At 42.9% G+C, this 24,751-nt stretch overlaps 1 protein-coding gene across 2 annotated transcripts in view; it reads right to left on the bottom strand.

The window, feature by feature from the left end:
* Vldlr (very low density lipoprotein receptor) overlaps positions 1-18,861 on the bottom strand; it is a 36,507-nt gene extending 17,646 nt beyond the window's left edge. For both annotated transcript variants that reach the window (XM_048338657.1, XM_048339438.1), the window contains exons 1-2: positions 18,638-18,861; positions 776-895 (exon numbers count right to left, since the gene is read on the bottom strand). In XM_048338657.1, coding sequence (XP_048194614.1) covers positions 776-895; positions 18,638-18,719 — 202 coding nt within the window. In that variant the 5' untranslated portion in view covers positions 18,720-18,861. The remainder of the gene's footprint in view (positions 1-775; positions 896-18,637) is intronic.
* Between the last annotated feature and the right edge of the window lie 5,890 nt (positions 18,862-24,751).

Below are 24,751 nucleotides of genomic sequence, written 5' to 3'. Positions count from 1 at the left end.
CAGCCTTGCTTCAGGGACTTTACAACACAGAACAAAGGTATCAAAAAGCAGAACTTCAGCAGGTATTCACAGTACCTCTGTGTGATACTGCTCTGTAATTCCCAGCTGTTCTGCTTGACATGAGATTATGGAGACTGCACACACAGGCATTTCTCACAATGATCTTTTGAGAGATACTAATCAATGGTTTAATGCCATATCCCATTCATTTGGGGAAGAGTGTCTTCCGCCCTGCCTAATACTTTAGGATCAGCAACTATTGTGGGCAGAGAATTAGAAAAACATCCGTATCTGATCTTTCATCTGTGCTAGCTTGGCATTTCTTTGCCAGGGGGTTAATTCAGTCCCTGAAACTTTAGGGGATTTTGTGGTGCCTACAGCTTTCTTTCTTTTCAGGCATCATTGTCATTTGAGAACGCTTTTAGGTAGTTACTTCAATGCAGTCTTCTCTCTGCCTTCGTTTCTGGTCCTCCTGTTCCTTTCCTCAGCTCCCTTGACCATATGTTTGCCTGTTCTAGGATAAAACAAGTTCCACCATTTGAAAGGAACTCTATCTTATCTTCACCATATTCAAGTTGATAAGTCCATGTCAAACATTCAATTATATTCCTCTAGACCTAGGAAGTATAGATTCATTGGACATTTCCAAAGCCATTGTTTGGAGTGGATTTTATTAACAGAATCTCAACACATTTGCAGAAAATATGCATGTATTTCAAGGAAATACACAGGTCCAAATGAAGTGGCAAGTGAGGTTATGAAATTCTTCACTTACCACAGTTCCTTTCATCACTGCCATCTGCACAGTCTTCATCCCCATCACATTTCCATAGCAAAGTAATACAGCGGCCATTTGTGCACTGGAATTGGGAGGATTCACATTTGGCTTTTCTCCCTAGGATAAGGAGGGAATATTTAGTGAAGCAAAGGCTATTGGGGTGAGAAACTAGAGATGCAAATTCCTCAAAATACAAGGATAAGGACCCTCATAGAAGGTCAGCTGCTGACTCAACAGGCCTTATAGCATTCTATGGATCAGAATCAGATGGGTAACAGATAATGATTGACAGTAACAGTGGTTTTAGCTAGCCACATACTAAAGCTAAATGCTAGGCTTCCAGGTACTCTCACGGAGAAGCATACTCACAATAATAAATTCTGGATAGTAGAGTGTGACTAGAAATGAACTAGGAAATGTAGTCATGTGTCATGACTACATGACAATGTTTTCATCAAGATAGACCATATATGTGACAGCAATCCAGTAAGATTTTAGTGGAACTAACAAGATCCTATAATATTATGAACAGCTAGCTGAAATAGAAACCTAAGAGAAGAAAACTGCAAAGGAAAAAGAAGAACCTCAAAGAAAATTCACAGTGAATGGTTAGCAGGTTTTGCAGACTTTTTAAGCAGCTTAAAACATTTGAAAGTTCTTGTTAACAAAGAAGAGTGTTTATGGGGTATTATTTGATTGTAAGAAAATATACAATTGCAAGAAAATAAAGAAACAAAGTAAGCAAACTGCTAAGGCCATATTTTTTAAAAGAATGAGTAAAGAAAGGACCTGCCTCAGGAAGGGTCTTAGATCTTCCAGAGGGATTACAGTCAGCCTAGATGCCCAATGACAAATGAATGGGTAACGAAAATGTTGCACATATATTATTGTTCAGCTATAAATAATAATGAAATTATAGCATTTTCAGGACAATGGATGGAACTGGAAATCATCATGTTCAGTGTGAGAAATTAAGCTAAGAGAGATAAATATGGCATGTTGTGTGCTTATGCAGAACCTAGACTTTAAAAAATACTAAATGATTGTAAGTGGAGTAGGGGACTCTGGAGAGAATCAGTGGGGAGAGGGAGAGTGTGATATGGGGGTTAGTATGATAATATGATATACACATATGTATCTACATATATTATATATATTATACATATGTGTATGAAAATAGCATACCCATAAAATACTTCTTTTAAAAAGGAGAATGATGGTGATTTTAAGAAAGGGTAACTGAATGGGACTTTATAAAGCAAGACAATTATGGTAAGAGTTGAGATGCAACTTGGTGGTAGGGCCTCTTCTTAGTATGCTCAAGGATCTGGGTTTAGTTACAACCACCTTTAAAGGAATAGTAAACTAAGGGTAGTTTATTATTAAAGAAAAAAATCTTTGTAATGTTCATAAAGTTGACCATGGTGGCATGGTGAGCAGAAATGGCTTCTACCTTCACATCTCCTTACTGAGCTACCCAGAGCTACTTCCACTTCTGCAAACTTCATTCAGGATCAGTGCCCTGTTACAGGTGCACCATTTTTATCTTTTATACTATACTTTCACCATACCTTTTCTATCTTCTGATATGTTTGAAACATAGTATTATTATCTTACAGTTGTCTACCATGTTTCACAGGTTTATAGCCTAGGAGAAACAGGCTATCCCACACCAAAGAGGTGGGTAGTAGGCTAGACCATCTAGATTTGTGTAAGCCAATGCTATGATGTTAGCACAGAAAAAAAATAACAACCTAAGATAGTTCTTAGAATAAAACCCCATTATTGAACAATACATGATTCTATGCTTAAGAATACGCAAAACTTCCTTCCCATTAATCAATTCTTTTTTCATACTCGAAAATTGCATATGGTGGCTGGAATAGCAACCTTTGGAAAATGGAACCAGGCCACTTAAAGGATTTGAAGGAATCCAGATTGCCCAGAGACATAAAGGATATAACAACTACCCCCAAGATCACTCTTTTAAATCCTCTATCAACTCATACAGCCAAATCCTAATGCTTTCTTTCTTGCCCACGTCCATATGATTTTTTTCATTCATGCTATTCTTATCATGGGCAAAGTAAGATTCAGAAGAGCAGCAAAGACAGGGTGGAAATAAAGGTTTCATAGAAACAGAGGTTCCTTGTCTTAGAAACTGGAGCCTCAATGTGTTTACAAGATGAGAGCAGGTGAAAGTATGGGTAGGAAGCAAAGGGATCTGGTTTCTTTCTTTTTTTTTTTTTTTTGCCAGTCCTGGGCCTTGAACTCAGGGCCTGAGCACTGTCCCTGGCTTCTTTTTGCTCAAGGCTAGCACTCTGCCACTTGAGCCACAGCGCCACTTCTGGCCGTTTTCTATATATGTGGTGCTGGGGAATCAAACCCAGGGCTTCATGTATAGGTGGCGAGCACTCTTGCCACTAGGCCATATCCCCAGCCCCTGGTTTCTTATTTAGCAATGATGGAAAAGAAAAGTGAAGTATTCCCTGTTTCTCTGAGCTCACATCTCCTGGGCTCAGTGTCTGCATATGAAACTCACAGCAATGTTAAACTAAGACTCAAAAGAGGGCACTCAGCTTTTTGCCTAGTGCAGGACAGCTATAGGTATTTCCTATGATGAGCAGTTCTATGCTTCTGCAGGACATGACTGTTTTCAGATAAAAGGCACTGATTTGGTCCCTGAAAGCCAACATTGAAGAAGACGAGAGGAGCAGAAGTGAGTAAAGGTGAACAAATGCAATCATGTTATTCAGTATACAGGATGTGGGGAATGGCCTATGTAACTTGTGGGCAGGGATAGGAGGGAGAACCTGGGGGAAAGTAAAGGAAGGGGTGACATTGTCCAAACAAAGACATGTTTTCATTACCTGACTTATAAAATGGCAGCCTCTCTGTACAACACAGTAATAGTAACAATACTTTTTTTTTTTTTTGTAAGGCAACAAAACCAGAGGAATCCTACAGTGCATGCAGATTACTGGGAGTGGGGGTTCCAAGCAGAAGGCTTCAGATTCCTTGCTGCCTGTCAGTCCCCACAGCTGGGGAGTGTTGGCATAAGAACAGATACAACCGAGACAGCACAGCCTGGGACGCTTGTGTTATGTGCACAATGCTGTAGTTGCTCTCACTATTATCAACGTCTCCCTACTTTCGGGGGAAATTCTATGCTTGGTTGCTGATACTCAGGGAGATTAGAAGTTGATTTAAGTATAAAGGACCACCTGGGTGTGGTTACCGTCATATAGTAAAGGTAGAAGGCCTTTAATACTATATCGTTAGAGACTTACTAGAGTCTGGCAAGCTATGATGCAGCTACAGAGCAGTATGATTTAATCACAAATCCTACCATCATTTTTTTTTTATGATCACCTTGTTTTTCCTTTTATTTTTTTTCCAAATTTTTATTATCAAACTGATGTACAGAGAGGTTACAGTTTCATACATTAGGCATTGGATACATTTCTTGTACTGTTTGTTACCTTGTCCCTCATACCCCCCTCCTCCCCCTTTCCCTTTCCCCACCTGCGGTGTTCAGTTCACTTACACCAAACAGTTTTGCAAGTATTGCTTTTGTAGTTGTTTGTCTTTTTTTACCCTGTGTCTCTCAAATTTGGTATTCCCTTTCAATTTCCTAGTTCCAATACCAGTTTACACGGTTTCCAATATACTCAGATAAGATTACAGAGATAGTGTAGGTACAACCACAGGAAGGTGATACAAGAACATCATCAATAATAGAAGCTACAGATACACATGGGACATTGAAAGTAGTTACAACTGTGATATAACAATTGTCTCCATAACATGGAGTTCATTTCACTTAGCATCATCTTATGTGTTCATAAGGGTATAGCTATTGGGCCTTGTGATGCTCTGCTATGACTTGCCTAAACCTGTACTAATTATTCCCAATAAAGCCATCATTTTTATAAGATTTATTCATTCTACAAATACTTTATTGGATGTAAGGTACTAGGGAGTTACAAAAGGGAACAGGAGAAGAGAGTGTCTGCTGTCAGGAAGCCTCATCTCTTTGTTTTCATAGTTAAGCCAGGTGTGAAGTACCTGGCTGCCTCCCTCTCTGGCCTCCATGGCCAACGTTCCACATTTGAATATTCCCAATGTTCTCAATAGCTGCTAGCTGTAGCTCTAGATCCCCACCACCTCTGAGGACTGTGGGAGTAGTAAGAAGCTATTCTGAGTACTTTATTTAAAAGTAGAAGAAGAACAAATTGCGATCAGAGAGCATAGATACAAATTGACTTGGAAAGTGAGGTTGCAATTAGGATACAGTAAAGGCCAAAGAGAGTTAAACGTTTTTAAGGGCTTTTGTTACCAAAGGCCAGATAAAAATGCAATAACACTGATAGTGAAATCTACGTAAACAGAGTGATAACTATATATTAAACTTGGGTAGGAACTTTCTGTGTCTGTCTGTCTGTCTGTCTGTGTGCGCGCACACACACATGCGCACACATTTGTGCATTTGTTTTACTGGAGACTGAATCCAGGGACTCATGAGAAAAGAATTTAAAAGGTAAGATGTCAAAAGATAGTTTTCCACTTCAGGGCTTGGTACCTCCATACAAATAAGTTTTTAAGCAATAATAAACTTTGTACATACTGAAGTTAGTCTGGGGTTAAAACCTAGCATAAGATATTCTGATTTTTAGTTCACTGTCACCTTTTAAAGGAGGTCTCTGAATTTGGTTGTAACATATAAGCTATCAAGAGTAATCAGTTATATTCCAGTTCTAGCAACTCAGCATGAAAAAGAATCCTAACCAACATATGCCTTCTTTTCTTTTCATTGCAATAGCCTAAAACGAAAAGGAAACTAATTCCTCCCTTTCTCATTCCAGATGTGTCCCCTCCATCCATGTCTCTACCTGTTGGTCATAAAGCTGTGTTAACCATGGCACATGCAACAAACACTTCATTAGGAAGGAGGGATACTTGGCATTGGAAATACAATGTGCTACCAAAATAACCCCCTGCCCCCAAATGCTCCTCTAGATGCTCCTCTAGGAGGAGAGCTGGCTTTCTAAAAAGTCCTCTAAACAGAGGCAAATATGACCTTATGCCTTATGATCCCATTTCCCTGTTTCCTAGTTTCCTAAGCACTTTATTTGGAGAGGCTGCTGCTACTAGGCAGAAAGCGTTTTACCTAGTTCTGTTTAATTCTCTGCTTTATGCATAAAGAGCTCAGACATTAAATTAAGTGTTAAGAGCTCAGACACTAAATTGAATTGCCAAGATCTCAGCTACCTAACCGGGAACATGGTGGCTTTTCTCTCCAAGATCCAGAAAGAGATTTTTTTTTTAACTTCTTCATCCCTGGTACTCGACTAGGACTGCTGCTGTTCAGAGGCCCACAATTTAAAGGTCCAAATGAGTTAAGAAGCTTTTGGTTTGCAAAGCTTTAGGGGATTATGGGATTGCAGACCTATAGTCTATTTCCATCCATGAAAGTTAAATCTCAAGTTCAGTATTATATTTTTCTAAAAGAGAACAGGCTGAGCTTGAAATTATCTGCATCCAAAGTTCTTTTAATTCTTAGGCTAAGCTAAAGCCACTGATATCCCCAAAAAGGAACCTAGGGAGTAGAAGAAGTACTAGGCATTGTAGCTCACAATGTCTGTCTGCTCAGAAAGGTGAAACACTGGAGCAAAATGCTATTTTAAATGAGTTTCTCAAAGCCCAGGAGAAGTGGAACTATGAGGGAAAGGCCATGGATGTGCCAGCTCTGTTTCAACTGGGAAGACTTTCTTTTGAATACTGGAGTTTTCTGGAGGAATTTGAAAAGGGTTCTCTCACTTGGAGAAATTAAACTTGTCTAGCTTTCCTTCTCACTCTGACAGAATGAATACCTTTGCCCCTTTGGTCAGCAACTGGCAGTCATTCTTACCTACTCACTTACATGGCTATGTAAATGAGTAATGAGTAAATTCCCCAAAGTGTCAAGTAAGTACTTGCATTTACTGTCACTTCTATAGATGGAATCAGACTATACAAGCTTACTTGAGGATGCCCACATGGCAGGTGCTTTGCTCACCTAAATAGTCACATTTTGACTGTTCACTGACTGCAAGTGGTTAATACAGAAGAACAATACTGAGGTTTCCATTTAAAAAAAAACACCAAACATTGAATAGCCAGATGCCTGTAATTCATACCTATAAGCCTAGTTATTCAGAAAGCTAAGATCTGAGGATCATGGTTCAAAGCCATCCTAGGCAGGAAGGTCTGTGAGACTCTTATCTCCAAAAAAATACTCAAAAAAAAGTTAGAAGTGGAGCTGTGGCTCAAGTGGTAGAGCGCTAGCCTTGAGTAAAAAGAAGCTCAGGGAGAGTTCCTAGTCCCTGAGTTCATGCCCAGGATTAGCACAAACAAAAAAGGAAGGAAGGAAGGAAGGAAGGAAGGAAGGAAGGAAGGAAGGAAGGAAGGAAGGAAGGAAGGAAGGAAGGAAGGAAGGAAGGAAGGAAGGAAGGAAGGAAGGAAAAAAGAAAAAGAAAATGAAAAGGAAAAAAAGGAAAAGATAAAGATTGGGGTGCTGCCCTGAAAACACTAAAGGAAGGAGTAGGAGAAACACTTGGGCTCCTTGGCACAGGACAGAACTTCCTTAACAAAGACCCTGAAAGGCTACAAATCAAAGAAAGGTTGGACAAATGGGACTGCATCAAACTGCAGAGCTTCTGCACGGCAAAGGACATAGCTCGCAAGATAAACAGAAAGCCCACAGACTGGGAGAAGATCTTTGCCAGACATTCAACAGACAAAGGCCTCATCTCTAAAATATATGCAGAACTAAAAAAATTACCTTCTTCCAGAACAAAACCGCAAAGAACCAATAGCCCCCTCATCAAGTGGGCTAAAGACTTACAAAGAAACTTCTCTGATGAGGAAATGAGAATGGCCAATAGGCATATGAAAAAATGCTCTACATCACTGGCCATAAAGGAAATGCAAATCAAAACAACATTGAGATTCCATCTCACCCCAGCAAGAATGTCATATATCAAGAAAACTAATAATAACAATTGTTGGAGGGGATGTAGCCAAAAGGGAACCCTACTTCATTGTTGGTGGGAATGTAAACTGGTTCAGCCACTCTGGCAAGCAGTATGGAGATTCCTCAGAAGGCTCAATATAGAACTCCCCTATGACCCAGCAGCCCCACTGTTGGGTATCTATCCAAAAGCCCACAAACAAAATCACAGTAATGCCACCAGCACAACAATGTTCATCGCAGCACAATTTGTCATAGCGAGAATCTGGAACCAACCCAGATGCCCCTCCATAGATGAATGGATCAGGAAAATGTGGTACATATACACAATGGAATTTTATGCCTCTATCAGAAAGAATGACATTGTTCCATTTGTAAGGAAATGGAAGGACTTGGAAAAAGTTATACTAAGTGAAGTGAGCCAGACCCAAAGAAACATGGACTCTATGGTCTCCCTTATTGGGAATAATTAGTACAGGTTTAGGCAAGCCATAGCAGAGCATCACAAGGCCCAATAGCTATACCCTTATGAACACATAAGATGATGCTAAGTGAAATGAACTCCATGTTATGGAAACGATTGTTATATCACAGTTGTAACTACTTTCAACGTCCTATGTGTATGTGTAGTTTCTATTATTGATGATGTTCTTGTATCACCTTCCTATGGTTGTACCTACACTATCTCTGTAATCTTATCTGAGTATATTGGAAACCGTGTTTATTGGTATTGGAAGTAGGAAATTCAAAGGGAATACCAAATTTGAGAGACACAGGGTAAAAAAGGAGAAATAACTACAAAATCAATACTTGCAAAACTGTTTGGTGTGAGTGAACTGAACACCTGGGGGGGGAGGGAAATGGGGGGAGGGAGGGGGGCATGAGGGACAAGGTAACAAACAGTACAAGAAATGTATCCAATGCCTAACATATGAAACTGTAACCTCTCTGTACATCAGTTTGATAATAAAAATTTGAAAAAAAATTAATTAAAAAAATTTATATATCTGTCTCTGAGCAGTGTTAGAATAGAAGGCAGCAGGACAAACCAAATATCTACATAATTACCTTTTTGATTTTATATTTGCTTAACAATCTATTAAGTACAATGCATCTTAATCAATATCATTTTTTTCATCATTTTCCCTCATCTCTTCCAATCACACACATCCTCTCCATTTACCTAGCCTCTGTTTCCACATGTGTACATTGAATATTTTGACTGCATTTGCTCTGCTGAATTGAAGCCCATTTGTGCAACTATTTAAAGGTAATTGGAAAGTAATTTTCAAAATAAAAAGGTTTTGCATAAAAAAAAAGATTGGGGTGCTGGTGGTTCATGCCTGTAATCCAAGCCATTCAAGTGGCTGAGATCTGAAGTTCGCAGTTTGAAGCCAGGAGAGCAAGAAAGTCTGTGTGACTTTTATCTCCATTTAACCACCAGAAAATCAGAAGCAGCACTGTGTCTCAAGGTTGTAGAGTGCTAGCCTTCTGCAAAAAGGATCAGGGACAGCGCCTATGCCCTAAATTCAAGCCACAACAACAACAACAACAACAACTCACACTGTATATACCTTATAGTAAGTTCAGTCTTCAGGATTGACTACAGGTTTCTTTGTAGACATTCTGGGCATTCCCATACAAATGCTCAGAATATAAAGGAAGTGTCTGCATATTAGGCTCACAGTGTACTTGAATATGCATGGTAGGACTCATAATGCCACATTTTAGTGTGGCCATGCCCCAAAATTTGTTTCTTTTGCCCCTCCTTGCCGTGTAAGTATAGAAATTTTATCATGTGCTACAATTTCTTCAGTCCATTTGTCTGGCACTTCTGGGGCTACCACGGGTACTTATTTTTAGTTAGCTCACATCTATGGCTTGCAAGTATAATGCCAATTTTTCTATTCATAGGCTAAAACTCCTTTTAAGACAAGCAGATTTCTGAGTCAGCAAAGCAGTTTTCCTATGGGAAGGAGGATCTGCTCAGGCAGACTAGTGCCTTGCAACAAGGTACTAAGAAAGAGGCTCTAAGTCATAAGTGTAGAAGTTGTTTTTTCTTTCCTTTTCTTTTGCCAGTCCTCTGGCTTGAACTCAGGGCCTGAGCACTGTCCCTGGCTTCCTTTTTGCTCAAGGCTAGCATTCTACCTCTTGAGCCAGAACCCCACTTCCTGAAAGTTATTTTTTGGACTGAAAGTCAGCCTTGAGATCTGTAAGCACCAATGCCCAGGCAACTAAAAGCTATTAAACTTAGATTAATTCATCTGATTCACTGACATAAGTGAGCTTTTTTGTTTAATTATCTAAATAAAATTCCCATTACATCTGATGGAAATTACCCTAAGAATCATGGATAAATAACCAAATGCCTTTTTCTTTCTTTTTTTCTTCCTTTCTTTCTATTGTAGACCAAACACTGCTCCAAGAGTTTGTGTTTCTTAATCTTCAGTCTACATGGTTAGTGATAATGACCACCCCCCTCCCTTTACATTTCAGGAAACCTATTTGGAGAAGGGAAATATAGTACCTGGCTTAAGATTACACTGGACAAAGATAGGATTTGAACCCAAATACTGTAGCTCCAGGTGCCATGCTACTGAGCACATAAATGAATGAGAACACTCCATTCAAGAGCATATACTTCTAGAATATTCTGAAAACTTGGAATCTGATACTAAATCTCACTTAAATTAACCCAGAATTAGATGATTTCACTTGTCAGAATGATATTCTCATAGTACAGTTTTCTTGTTGAGATCAAGCTCTACCTTCCTCTTCTATTCTAGTTCTTAGAAAATACCACTAGAATTTCCTTAGCAGTCCTTTTCTTCTAGAAGGACCATGGGTCTTGGTTTTCTGTTTGAGAGCACAGAAGCAAAGGCTCTTGACTTGATCTACCCTAGGAAATGTTAGCGTGGCGGGTAGCACACTAGCTCTGTGGTACTCAGGTTCTAATTCCTGGAAGCCTTGCTACCGCACAGAATGCTAGGTCCCAGCTCCACAGAATCTAGCTCAGTCCCTAGCTTGTACTTGTGAAGAGTAAATATTGAATCCTTAGCCCTAAAGGAAATGCAAATCAAAATGACACTGAATTTCCATCTCACCAAAGTCAGAATGGCAATGGTCAAGAAATCAAACAACAACAGATGCTGGCAAGAATGTGAAGGAAAAGGACCTTTGATGCACCATCAGTAGGAATATAAACTAGAGTAGCCACTATGGAAATCAATATGAAGTTCTTTAAAAATAAAAATCTGTGTGTGTGTGCGCGCACGCGCGCGTGTGTGTGTGTGTGTATGTATGTAATATATGTAATCCTGGTATACCACTTCTGAGCATATATCCAAAGAAATGTAAGCCTGCATCCACTGAAGATACCTGCATACCCATGTCCATTGCAGCATTGTTCACAACAGCCAAACTGTGGAATCAGCACAGGTGCCCTGACCATCATCAACTGACAAATTTTTCAATGTGATATAATCATAATAAAGTATTATGCAGGAGAATAAAACTATGTGCGTTGCAGAAAATAGGTAGAACTTGAGATCAGTATGTTAACTGGAATAATCCAGACTAAAAAGAAGACAGATCATACATGTTCTTCTATGTGGAGTGTAGAGTTAAAAAAAAAAGCAGGAGTGTAAATATGATCAAAGTACTTTATATAACTGTGTAAAAATGGAATGAGTAATAACTACAAATTTCCCAAGAAGAGAAAAGTAGAAGGAAAATGAGAAAGAATAATAGAGGAGGTAAATTTAATCAAAGTAAATTGTAGGCTTGTATGGAAACATTACAGTGGAACCCCTTTGTATAATTAACACATGCTACTGAATTGTTTTAATTTTGAACATGATAGTTTCTGACAAAGCTTTGAGACCATTGCGCTAGATTTAGAAACTATAAATACATATCGTGGAGAGGCTATTTCATTTTCAAGGTTATAAAGGCTGTGCACACTATTATTCCCCATAAGTTCTCATATCCACTACAGGATGCCGGTGTTTTAAAACAGACAGATTGGTGACAACCTGAGCAAAGCTCTTGAGCCCACAATGTAGGTTAAACTTACTTGGATGCCTTAAGAGTTATGCATGGTAAAGTGGTTCTTCTAAAATCTATCTTCCTATCTTCCTGTGTTCTAATTGTAACTGACCCCATCACTAAATGAGTAGCTAGGCAACCAGCCCAGATTCTTCCCTCTGGCCATTTGGCCATCAAGCACAGCATAAATCCACACCCCCATCTCACACTTGATCTAAATTTAAATCACCTCTTCCTCTGCCTCCTTGCTGTCGAATTCTGTATCCAACTCAAGACGGTGATTTAAGCAACAGAATGGCCAGAAGAGCCATTTCCTGGCTTCCCACTGTCACTAGGCTCCAGTAGACATTCCCTACCAGTTTCCTCTCAGTTTTTCCTCTTGGTCATTACTCACCATCTGCTCAGGCTATATCACTAGACTAATAGCTCTAAAGAGGCCTTCCTCATGTCCCATGCCTCTGCTGCCCACTCTCACAGTTGTTTTGTCATCAAGGACCACCTCTGTGGTCACTATGGTGTTGCTGGTGCCTGGTGTCTTAAAGCTACAGTAGATAGGCACTGCATGACTTCAAGCAGGTATACAAAAGAAACTGACTTCAGCTGGGCACTGGTTGCTGTAATGCCAGCTATTCAGGATACTGAGATCTGAAGATTGTGGTCCAAATTCAGACTAAGCAGAAAAGTCTGTGAGACTCTTATCTACAATAAACTACTTAGAAAAATCTAGAAGTTGTGTTGTGGCTCAAGGAGTAGAGCACTAACCTTGAGTACGATGAGGCTCAGGGACAGTACCCAGGCCCTGAAAATTGGAAAAACAACAACAACAAGAAAATTGGCTTCAACCTTCATCCTGCTTAGTAAAACTTCAGATTAGTCAATAACTGATTGTAGGACAGAGTTGTTTTTCTTTTGTTGTTTGGTGTGTATGTGTGTTTGTGTTTGTATGTGTATGTATGTATGTATGTGTGTGTGTGTGTGTGTGTGTGTGTGCACCAGTCCTGTTTGAACTCTGTGTCTAGGTACTGCCCTTGAGTGTTGGTGCTCAAGGCTAATGCCCTACCACTTGAGTCACAGACTGTGCTAGTCTCTGACCATACTTTGAGATCATTGTGCTTTTTGTTGTTTAATTGGAAATGAGTCTCATTCATGAACTTTCTTGCCCTGCCTGGCTTTGAACTGTAATCCTCAGATCTCAGCCTCCTGAGTTGCTAGGATAATAGGCATGAGAGCAGAGTCCATCTGTAAAATAGGAATCCCTAATTACGCACCAGTGGCTCACATCTGTAACCCTAGCTACTCAGGAGATTGAAATTTGGAGGATCAAGGTTCAAGGCTAGTCTGGGCAGAAAAGTTTGCTAGGCTCCATCTCCACAGAAACCCTGTTATGACACATGAGGGGACATGCTAAGATGGAAATACCACCAAGGCTTTCTAAGCTCTCTTACTTGGAATATTGCACATCACACAACACATCTCTACCACCAATACTCTGGCTAGATACATAAAGAATAGTGGCTACCAGGACCAATGCAGTTGTCCCCAGTTAGTGACCCTTATGTAATTTCTTGGTATTGGGCCAGACATACTCCCTCTCCTACCTACATCATATTTCTATAGCAAAGAGCAGACAAAAGCTTTCTGAACAAATATTGGGATATTTTAGGAGATTTTCTATTTCTATTCTCAGTACATTTAACAGGCAATCTGGTTTCACTGTTAATCGAGACCAGTAGGCTCAAGTTCTCCAAGAAAACTTCACACAGGGGGAAAAGTGGGTGACATTTAAGGTACCACCTGCCATCTCATTTAGTTCCCACAGTATGGGCAGTATGCCAAGTTTGTTGGTATTAGTTAGCAGTGTTTATGGTTTTTACTGCAAGCCAACAGTAAACCTTAGCAAAAAAATACTCAAACTGGAAAAAATATCAGAGGCTAAAATTGAGGTGTTTTTCACTGACAAAGTCAGATTTTCCTAGAGTTAGGTCATACTCTGCTCCTCAAACCTCAGAAAATGTGCAGGTCTTTAGATATTCCTTTCTTCTTAAACTGGGGGACAACTTCTTCCTGGATTACTTCTGCATAGTAAGTTCATCTCAACCAGGACCTCAAAAGAAGCATTTGCCTATTTTAAACTCTTAAAAATTATCTGTAAATAGTTGTACCAAGGAGTTTCCATTTTACAAAGCACTTTATGAATACTATGCATTGTGATCAGTGTCTCTTCTTTCAACATTCTACCCCCCCCACACACACACTCACCCCTTCCCTTACTTTTCTTAATTTTGTAGCATACACAGTGAATTCTTGACTGAATTCTCCTCTCTTCATTCATCCACCCCTCTCCCCTTGGCCCTACCTCTCCTCTGGCAAATACATTTCTTAGTTGGCTTGTTTTTTTGACTCTTTGCCTTGAAAGTAGTCTGTATTACTTTGACCTAAGTACTCTCTTGAGATTAATGTGACTACATATTTTTAGTCTATCTGCTAATCATGTGAAGGGTGGCTGTCTAGGCCTATCATGAGCTGATCTCATATATATACCGTTCAACTCTTTCTTATAAGACCATGGTATTGGGGCTCACACCTGTAATTCTAACTACTCAGGAGGCTGAGTATCATGGTTTGAAGCCAGCCCAAGCAGGAAAGTCTGTGAGTCTCTTAATCTCCAATTAACTACCAAAAAACCACGAGTAGAGCTATGGCTCAAGTGGTAGAGTACTCACCTTGAGCACAAAAGCTCAAGGACAGTATCTAGGCTCTGAGATCCAGCCCTAGGACTGACATGCACACAAACACAAAAGTAAGTAATAAAATACCTGATATACAACAACAACCAAACAAAAACCCACTTTATTATAGATCTAATGCACTTAATGTCTTATAGGCTAGCATGTGAAAGTAGCTTTCCAAAAGAAGATGGGTATCCAAAGTGGAGCTAATTGCGACAACTAGACAAGTGTTTCATCTTGCCACTATGTCTTCTACTGAGAAGGAAAACTCCTTTGCAATCTATGAGAAACAGAAAACACCCTAGATATTTATTCTACATAGTCTATATTTCCATGCTACATGTTAAGTCTTACAGTTTTGGGCTCAGAAACCTCAAGCCACATGATTAGGAACTATCTGTGCCTTTGCTCCATTATCCCTTCACCCTTATTGGATATTAAATGCAGGACTTGCTAGGTAAATGTTCTACCACTTGAGCCATACCTCTAGTCCTGTGCCCTTGATTATAAGGCCACATTACGCTGGGAATTTTGTCTTACTAGCTTGATATCCCTCCTGGAACAGAAGGATGACTACTTTTACTTTTTCCAAAAATTATAACAACAGCAGCAACAACAACAAAAACCCAACTGTACTGTGTGTATGGTTATTCAATTTTATAAAGATCAGAGACATTTTTTTTTCCAGATGGAGGCCGCCACCTTTGGTAGTAAACCTTAGTGTTTAAATACACAGTTTGTTGTGCTGAAGTCTTAACATTTGACAGCTCTGCTGATGTCAGCCTTTATATGCATACCTTCCCTATCTGGAGACTCAGGCAATAAAAGCAAAGAATCAAAATAGCAGGACAGGCCTTAGGGGTAAGTGTTACATGGAGTCTGAGGAGAAGAGAAAAAGTTGTTCTAGACTTCAAGGAACTGTCACTGGCCAGTGACTCCTTTCCAAAAGGCTGCTCAAATGTTCATTCTTGGATTGGATGAGGAATATTAGCATTATCATACTTTTATTTTTCTGTGTAAGCCTGGTATATTTCCTCCTAATCTTCCAGTTTCCTACTGTAGATCTATTAGTAATGCCTGTCAGATCAACCCACTTGCTGAAATTAAATTTTTTTCTATTATTTTGATAGTTGCTAGCCCTATGTGAATAGTTCTCACAAAATGTGTCACTTCTAAAGCTAAATTCCAGTAGTTCACACATGTAATCCTAGTTATTCAGGAGGCTGAGATCTGAGGACTGCAGTTCAAAGCCATCCTGGGTAGAAAAGTCATGAAACTCTTATTTCCAATTAACCAGCAAAAAGCTGGAAGTGAAGGTGTGGCTTAAGTGGTAGAGCCCAGCCTTCAGCAAAAAAGCAAGTGTGAGAGTAAAATTGGGGTAAGTCCTTGAGTTCTGGTACTGGTACACACACACACACACACACACACACACACACACACACACACACACCTCTTTTAAACTCTGGTCTTGAAGAACATATTATATCCCAGATCTTTAATCTGTACCTCAGCTGAAGGAAAATGTCATTAGTAACCCTGGACATTTTTCAATTAGGTATTTCAGCCTTTCCAATTAGCCTGACTTTTTTCAACAACTCTTAGCACCCACCTGCCCTGCTCTATAGCATTTTGGGGCCAGCACTGCAAGTGTGTGTACGGTGGGTAGGGAAGGGCTGGAGAGAAAGTGTAGTAAGCATAGAGGAACAGAACCAGAAAGTCAGCTCACATGTCCTGGGACTTTGAACTTGAGGCAGCAGTCAGTCTAGGTTGGCAGAGGGTCAGTACCTGCCTCCAAATCTGCTCCTGTTCAGAAAAGAACTTCATTTTTTTGTTAGGTTCACATGGGCTTCTGTTTTCATGGGAGTGCCACTTAGTTCACATATGACAGAGGAGCAAAGGCGACCCTCCCTCAGTGAACACAAAGCAGGCTTTGACTAACTTGAGCAGCATGTGCACAAACATACATATTTGACTACCTTGCAGTTTAGGTGCATCACAGAACTCTATGGGAAAGTTAGCTTCTGGTAGAAAGTTCTCAAAGTGCAAGAATATGCAAGGACATGGAACAAAAACGAATGTTTTCTCCTTCCTCCATGGAAGATGGCCAATACCTGGCATAACTTGGTGTTTTGAAATATTGCAAAATAAATAAATAAATAAATATAATCCAAGTCATGGCACTATTCTAAGAGATTGTTCAATAAGTTAGTATTATCCTTACATCAATGATTAATGTTAGCCTCTGAAAATTCTTGTAAGGCTTTTCTTTTATTACACACCAGGCAGATTTCTACTTTTACCACACACTTGCCTTTCAGGAGACAGTCAGGCAAAAGTGTTCGTTGTTGTTTTGAGGGAACAGTCCCAATCACCCCCAGTCTTCTACTTTCTCTTGATAATAACCCTTCTCTGGCTGCTGAATTAAGAGTCCGCGGGGCCACGTGACCAACCTAAACGTGATCCTGCCATCAACCAATCGCAGAGCGCAGAAAAGCCCGTCCCAGCTTCGCAGCCTTGCTTGCTCGCTTGGGACAGTGGAACCAAAGGGCAGGCGGGAAAGGGGGCGGGGGGGGGGGAGGGACGGGGGGGGGGGGGAAGGATAGGGAGTTTCGGACAGTACAGTGCTGCTCGACTGGCTGTTTGACCGCATGCTACTTCACTTTGAAAGTTCGCTCTCACTTCGGGGTACACGTAACTCACTGCACGCAGGCCTCGGTCTAAAAGCCACCTACCTGGCGATGGGGCTAGAAGTGGGGACAGTTTTCTGCCCCAGTTCCCCACAGCTGACAAGCACCTAAGCCAGCCCCCAGGGTGTCACGTCTTAAGCACACTTCAAGAACCCTTCACAGAAGAGCTTTCTGTCGCCAGCCCAGAAAAGTTGTGCGGCTCAAGTAGGAGGGGGGGAAGGGAGGGAGGGAGAGGGGGAGGAAAGGAGCAGGGCTCTCAGGCCCAGTGAGGCATACTGCTGGGGGGTGGGGGGGGAGTTGCTTCAGGATGGTCGCCCCCACCCCTCCCTTCTCAACGTGCCACAGCCACACACTAGTTCTCCCTCTGCCCCTTCGGTCTATTGTTCAGAAGGAAGGCTATTGACAGTGACTAGATGAAGATCCGGAGCCTCTAGAGAGAGCTTCCCTGGGAACCGGGAGTGACCAACGAACCTGATTAGAATCTGTGTTCTCCCCACCCCCCCCTGCCCCCCTCCGTCTGCTACCTGGGAAACCCGGGAGGTTTACAAACCCCTCCCAGGGGTGGGATGGGGGGGGGGTGCGTGGCGGTAGGGGGTGTGGGGGGGGGGAGGAAGCTCAAGGAGCGTCCAGCTTAAAGCTAGACTTCCCAAACCCGCGAGTGCGGAGCACGGAGGAGAGGAGTCGCGGTCCGGGTCCCGGCGCGCAGGCTGCGCACTTCGCGTGGCTCCGCGGAGCCTCCTGGCTGCCACCCACTGAACGTGCGCCGGCTCACGGCGGGCTGCGGGAGGACACCCTGCCCCCGGGGCCGGCGCCGGGCACCCCTCGTCCCTCGGAAGCGCCCACCTTCACCAGCCATCTATTCTTACCGGGCCTCAAGTCCCAGGGGCGCCGTGGCACCCCAGGACGCGCCCCTCAGACCAGGCCAGGCTTCTGCCTCTTTCCTGCCACTCCGCCTGGCAGAGGAGGCAGAACCATTGTTCAATGGCTCAGAAGCGCACATTCCCCAGCCCCTGATGAGTGGGTAGAAGGGGAAAGAAAGCCCCAACAAACCGGCAAAAATCAGGGGTTCTGAGAGAGGGTAGAGGGGTAATAAAGGAACGGAGACCAGCTTTAGAACAAGCTTACACCTCTCCGTCCTCTCCACTAGCCCCTAAGCCCGCTTCGCAGTAGCCCTGGAGCTGACAGCTCCGAGGCGCCACCAGGGTGGGGAGGGGAAGGCGAGCCGAGCGGAGGGGTGCCTCCTCGGAGGGGGTGGGGTGGGCAAGCGGAGCCTCGCGTCTCGGAGGGGGGGGAGCCCCCCAACACAGACACACAGACACACGGATCCCCCCCGCCCCGGCGGGCTCCAGGCCGCCCGCGGGCCGAGGGGCGCGTCCGCACTCACCGGTGGCAGTGGCCCCGCTGTCCCCGGGCGCCCAGCACAGCGCGAGCAGCAGCCAGAGCGCCCAGCGCGCGGACGTGCCCATGGTGCCCGCCTGGATGGTGCCGCCGCCGCCGCTCGCCCGCTCCTCACACAACAAGTTACCAGCCCTTTCCGAAAGGAGGAAGGCGGTGGGGGCGGGGAGGGGGAAAGGCAGGAGGAGGAGGAGGGGGGAAAAGGAGTTATAAAGGAGTGGGGAGGGGGGAAGGGAGGGGGCAAGAAGAGGGAACCCCCCCTTCTCCCCTACAACTTGCACGATCTCCTCCCCACCAGCCCACCCACCCACCCACCCACCCACCTCCCCGGGCTGCTGCAGCAGCAGCAGGAGCAGCAGCAGCAGCAGTGCAAGTCGAGCCTACAGGCAGAAAATAACGCAGGCTGCAGAAGAGGGGAGGGCTGGGGAGGGGAGGGGAGGGGAGAAGTAGGGGGAGGGAGAGAGGGGGTGGGGGGGATCGGAGAGCGGTGGAGAAGACAGAAGAGAGGAGAGGGCGGCGGAGCACCCACCCTGGCGGCGGCTGGAGCGCGGGGTGAGAAGCCGAGAGGGGGCAGGAGGGGGAGTGGTCAGCGGGGGGCGGGGGCGGGGGCGCGGCGGCCTCAGCCCTCCTCCTCCTCCTCCTCCTCCTCTCACACGCGCCCCGGGTGTACGAGTGTGTGTGCAAGTGTGAGCGTGCGTGCGTAAGTGGCAGTGACCGTGGCTGCTGCTGCTGCTGTCGCCGCCATCCGGACTGTTCCCGGGGCCCCGGTGGCTCCGCGCGCGTCCGCCCCGGGCTCACGGGGGCCCGGGGCGGCCTCTGGTTGGCTCGCGCATCGCCCTCGCCTCCAATCCCTGGTGCCTGTCCTAATTTCCTGATCCAGGGAACCTGCCGCCGCCGCAGCTGTGCGCACCCTACAGTCCTGACTGTCCCCTCCCGGCCGCGCAGCGACCGGCCCAGGCAGCAGCGGCGGCGGCAGTTAGCGCTGATGCAACTATTGCCGGTGTTGCTCGCCCGCGAGACGGGGGTTTGCAGCTGGTGGGAATGGGGTGGACCTGGGGGGCAACAAGCATCTCTCACCCACCCTCTCCTAGGCCCCTCAGGAGAGGCTGTACGGTGAGGTGGGCGGTAGCATCTTCCTCCGACCTCCTCTGCCCCACCTTGAAAGTAACAGAAGGGGGTGGGGGGTGCCCACTTTTGGGCTGTTCAGATGTGGGGTTCGGATGGCTACGCCAATCGCACGTTGAGGTGCCATTTTGCTAAAAAAAAATTTAAATGTTTTTTAAGTGCGTGCGTGCGTGTGTGTGTGTGTGAGAGAGAGAGAGAGAGAGAGAGCAGAAGGAGGAGAGAGAGGAGAGGAGAGTGAGTCGGTAAGGTTGTGAGGTTGTGGCTTGTCTTCTGTAATAGAACACGACTAAAATAACTCAGTCTGGGATGAGGAGGAGGGAAATGCTAGCACTGCTCGGCATTCTCTCATCAACGATTATAGTTAATTGCTAATTGCACAAAATTGTAGTTGGGGGGACTGTAATTAAAAGCCTAACCTTTTGTGGTTCGCAGGAGGGGACCCCCTCCAGTGGATTTATTCTTCTTGATAATACTTTGTAACATTCAATTATAAGGTTTAAGGAAAGAGAAAAGGAAGCAGAGTCAACACTTAGAAAAGACTGATCTTGGTTCTGTGCCTGACAGGGCCTGATCTTATATTGTGTGTGTGTGTGTGTGTGTGTGTGTGTGTGTGTGTGTACTTCAGTTGTCTTGTACATTTCCCTTGTATGAGGTGCATTGCTTGCTGTTTTGTTTCTGTTTCATCATCACCAGGAACAGAAGAGCAGCACTGACCAAGCAATTTTACCTTTTATAATAGTTTGTGTACCTTTGTAAAAAGTTGTTTTATCTTGGATGACTCAAACTTGGCACAATGCAGTGATATCATATCCTGGCTCTATTTTATTTGTGGTTTGAAAAGTCATGAACACTGCTGAGCTTCTTCTTGCTACAGTACTTCTGTGCACTTGTCAAGGTTAGCCAATCAGAAAGGGATGCTTATTTAGGAACTTTGTAAAGCCAGGAGCCAGAGGGGTAAGGAACGTTTCTGAGGACACACTTTGAAGGATCAGAATTTATCCAGCTGGTAAATGATAGATTCTTTGCAGATAGAGTCTTTCAGAGAATTACACGTCACCTTGAATGTTATTTTGGCCACTCTGGTTATGGGATGCCTACAAATTCCGCTGCCAAACACACACACACACACACACACACACACACGTTACATGGGAAACAAATGAAACTCATGCCATTTGGTATTGCAAGTATGTACTGACATTCTTCCTCAGTGTCTGTGATAAGATGGATAGTCAGACCTTAGGGCATGGTGTCTTGAGTTCTTGAGGCTCATTCTGTAGGTTGTTATCCTTTATGGAAGATGAAAGGGGCTGGAGACCATGGGTAGAATCCATTCAAAGAGGCACAGTATTAATGAACAGCCATGTGTCTTTTTAATGTTTTACTCAAAAGAGAAATGTACAATGCAAGCTAAACATTGATATGGTCTAATAAGACTTGCCTTTGATAAACACATGCATTGTTCCTTCTAGCATAAACAGTTGGTGAACTTAACTACAGCTCTGTCTTCAAGCTTTCTTTGGTTAGCTCATTGGACTCTCCTTTCTGATTGGCTGATAACTTCAAAATTTCACTGACCTACTCTGTAATTGCAACATATATAATACCAACATGTGTCCTGGTGCCAAGTATTCACTATTAGATGAAAAAAAGTCACAAAAGAGGAATAGATCTGATTAATCTAAGAAATAACTAGTCACTACAAGAAATGAACTGATGGTGAGTAGAGATTGGTATGGTTGGATTAACTGGGCTCAGAGAAGTGCATACTCCTTGCTTTGAGAAGCTTTCAGGATTCTTTTGCAACCCTCTTGACTTCTACAATCTGCCACATTTGTTTATTTGTTGAAGCAGTGGAGGCCCAGGGAGGCAAGTTCTAGGCAAGTTCTAGGCAAGGCAGTAGGCATGTAACAACACTTGTCTGAGAAAAATGAGATCTGGGCCTGGGGGTGGGGGAGGGGTGGGCAAGATAAGTAGGCAATTGTGCTATAGCCCATATATGTCAGTATGGCCCAGAGATGCTCAATGGGCCTAGGAAGTCAGTTAACTAGGGTCCATCAGCCAAATCTGTCTGGCAGCCTGTTTTGAATGATCCATGAATTAAGAAAAAGAATATGCAATAAGGACTGAATCTGGGTGGGAGGTGGTAGTGATGGAGAAGATAATGAAAGAGAACTTGTCTATCTACGACACAGAGAAAGTGAGCAATAAATCTTTATTGTCTTCATCTATTGATGTTTTGTTTCCTAAGCCTAGCAGAACACTAACCTGACTAATAGTTCATGGTGAGCAGAGAGATTTAAGGCACAAGGACAGCAGTATGTTTTGAAGGCTTTCAGGAGATGCAGGATAGCTTGAATAATTAAGTCAAAGTGAACTAATGGTAAGTAAAACTGAGGACAAAAGTCAAGGACAAAAACCCAAACGTGATGTGAAGGCTTTGGGTTTTATTCTATGAATTATAGGGAGGTCTTTTGATGTGTGACATCCAGTTTGCCTGAGAAAGATCACTCTGGAAAAGGTAAAAGGGATGACTTATTTGAGGAGACAAGGTAGAGTAAGAATAGAGCAAGAAAAATCACAGGCACTGCCAATGAGGGAGTCCACTAAAGAAATGAAGAGAAGACACCAATCTTTCAGTATAGACTCCTAAGAGCCTTCCTTAGAGATTGTGACTTCATAGCATAGGGTAGAGCTCAGGAATTGGGATACATAACTCATGTGGATTCTTAGAGTTATTGATAACTGAGAAACCTTTTTAGAGAACATCTTGTACAATATTGGCTTAATTTCTAAGTAGTCTTATTTATCACGTAGGTATATACATTTTTATTTGTACAATTTTTCTGTTATATAAGTACTGAGTGCTAACTGATTGTGCTACTGGAGCACCCTTGTACAATTTTTCTGAAGGGAATTGGAGCCCAACGAAAAAGCTAAGGTTAGTGCTCATCAGTCATTTCCTTTCTGTAAAGGCCCTTAGAAAAATAAATACAGATCTCAGATGTAATCTTCAAGCCAGTTTGCTCACTTATAAACACTTATTCCCACAGCCTCGGCACTGGAAGGATGGAGAAAAAAGTTATTCCCTTCTACAGTGTTGTGATGCCACATTTGAAGTCCTACATTCTAATATTTTCTAATTGTGTGACCACCCAGGGAAATGGGTCATCCGTTTCTTTAGACACAATGGGTAGGATTTGATGGTCTAAACCAATGTGTTAGAAACTATAGCTTCTATCAGTATCACTTGAAAGGTTGCTTAAACAGGGATTGGGAGGTTTAGGATCTTTGTTTGAGATTTTAGTTAGTTAGAAAGGTACTCAATTCTAATGGAGGTTTTGTGTGAGTGTAAGACCAGCAGTGTCTTTTGTTTGTTTGTTTGTTTGTTTGGGTTTTGTTTTTTGTCATGGTTTCAGTATGAACGAATCTTAATTTGAAGATGGGCAGACTCATGAAGAAGAGTAAGCTAAGAAATTCAATAAGAGCAAGCTAAGAAATTAAAAAACGGACCCCAAACTTGGCAGTCGGAGTGCAAATTAGCTTGTCCCCAAAGCTACTGTACTGTGGAACTTATTGCTTACCTGAGCTAATAAATTGCCTTTCTAAATTCAGTAAGTTTAGACTGAGCTTATACTTAAATCTCACTCTACAGGTGACCTTTCCCCAGATGGAAGTGCTTACTATAAAGCACTGGGCAAATGGCACAGATGGCCACACAGCGGAAATAGCATACTAGCTCCTCCTGGAGAGCCTCAAGAAGGTGAATGAAGGGATTAGTAATAACTGTCTTAAACAACTGTTTTCTCATTGGCCCTGGCTAAACCAACTCCCCATCCTTCCATAACAACGCCAAATCAAATGTTCAATGTGGACTAATGAAAAATAAAGCCCAATTGAGGGATATTAAGAATGATATAAGCTGGGTGCCGGTGGCTCATGCATGTAATCCTACCTACTCAGGAGGCTGAGATCTGTGGATCACAGTTCAAAACTAGCCTGGGCAGGGAAGTCTGTGAGACTCTTATCTCCAATTAACCACCAGAAAACCAGAAGTGATGCTGTGGCTCAAATGGTAGAGTGCTAGCCTTGAGCTGAATAGCTCAAGGACAGTGCCCAGGCCCCAAGTTCAAGTCCCATGACTGACAAATATATATATATGTGTGTGTGTGTGTGTGTGTGTGTGTGTGTGTGTGTGTGTATGTTGAAATCCTAAGACCAAAGGCAATTTTGCAGACTATTTTGAATAATTTCAGAAAGTAAAACTATGACCATTCTGGTAAAATATGCTTATGGTTGGAGAAAATCCAAAATGGGTTGATTATGGGCTTACACTCAGTGCTTCTCAATTGGGAGTAATTATTACTACTTCCCATTAAAAATAATAATTTGTTAGCTGATGCTCGTGGTTTGTGCCTACTTGCAATCCTAGCTATTCAGGAGGCTAAGATCTGAGGCTCACAGTTTGAAGCCAGCCTAGGCAGGAAAGTCTGTGAAATTCTTAGCTCCAGTAAACTAGGAAAAAGCCCAAAATGGAGCTATGGCTCAAGTGGTGGAGCACTAGCCTTAAGCACAAAAGCTCCAGAGGCATACCCAGATTCTGAGTTCAAGCCCTAGGACCAGCATAAAAAAGAAATTGTTCTTGTCATTTCACATTTGTCAATGTCTCCATTCATTTTTAGTTGACATGCCTGAGTGAAAGTCACTAGAGAGACCTTTAGTGGATTGAGGTTATAGCTGTGTCTAAGCATCCTTGAGTACACAGGACAGCTCCCACTACAATTACCAAGTTTAGAACCACAGTTGACACATCATGGGCTAAACTTACTAGGAAGACTGTAATGCATGAACTTTTGATCTGGGTCACAATGGGCGAATGTTAGTCAGGACTTGGATGACCTAATAGATATCTTACTGTGGACAAAGAAAGCACAAACGATTATTGTTTAGGAAGTGGCAGATGAGAATAGGATGTCAG

This window comes from Perognathus longimembris, chromosome 1 (genome assembly GCF_023159225.1).
Source record: "Perognathus longimembris pacificus isolate PPM17 chromosome 1, ASM2315922v1, whole genome shotgun sequence".
NCBI lineage: Eukaryota > Metazoa > Chordata > Mammalia > Rodentia > Heteromyidae > Perognathus > Perognathus longimembris.
The sequence above is the reverse complement of the archived record's forward strand: the minus strand, read 5'-3'. Positions and strand labels throughout refer to the sequence as shown.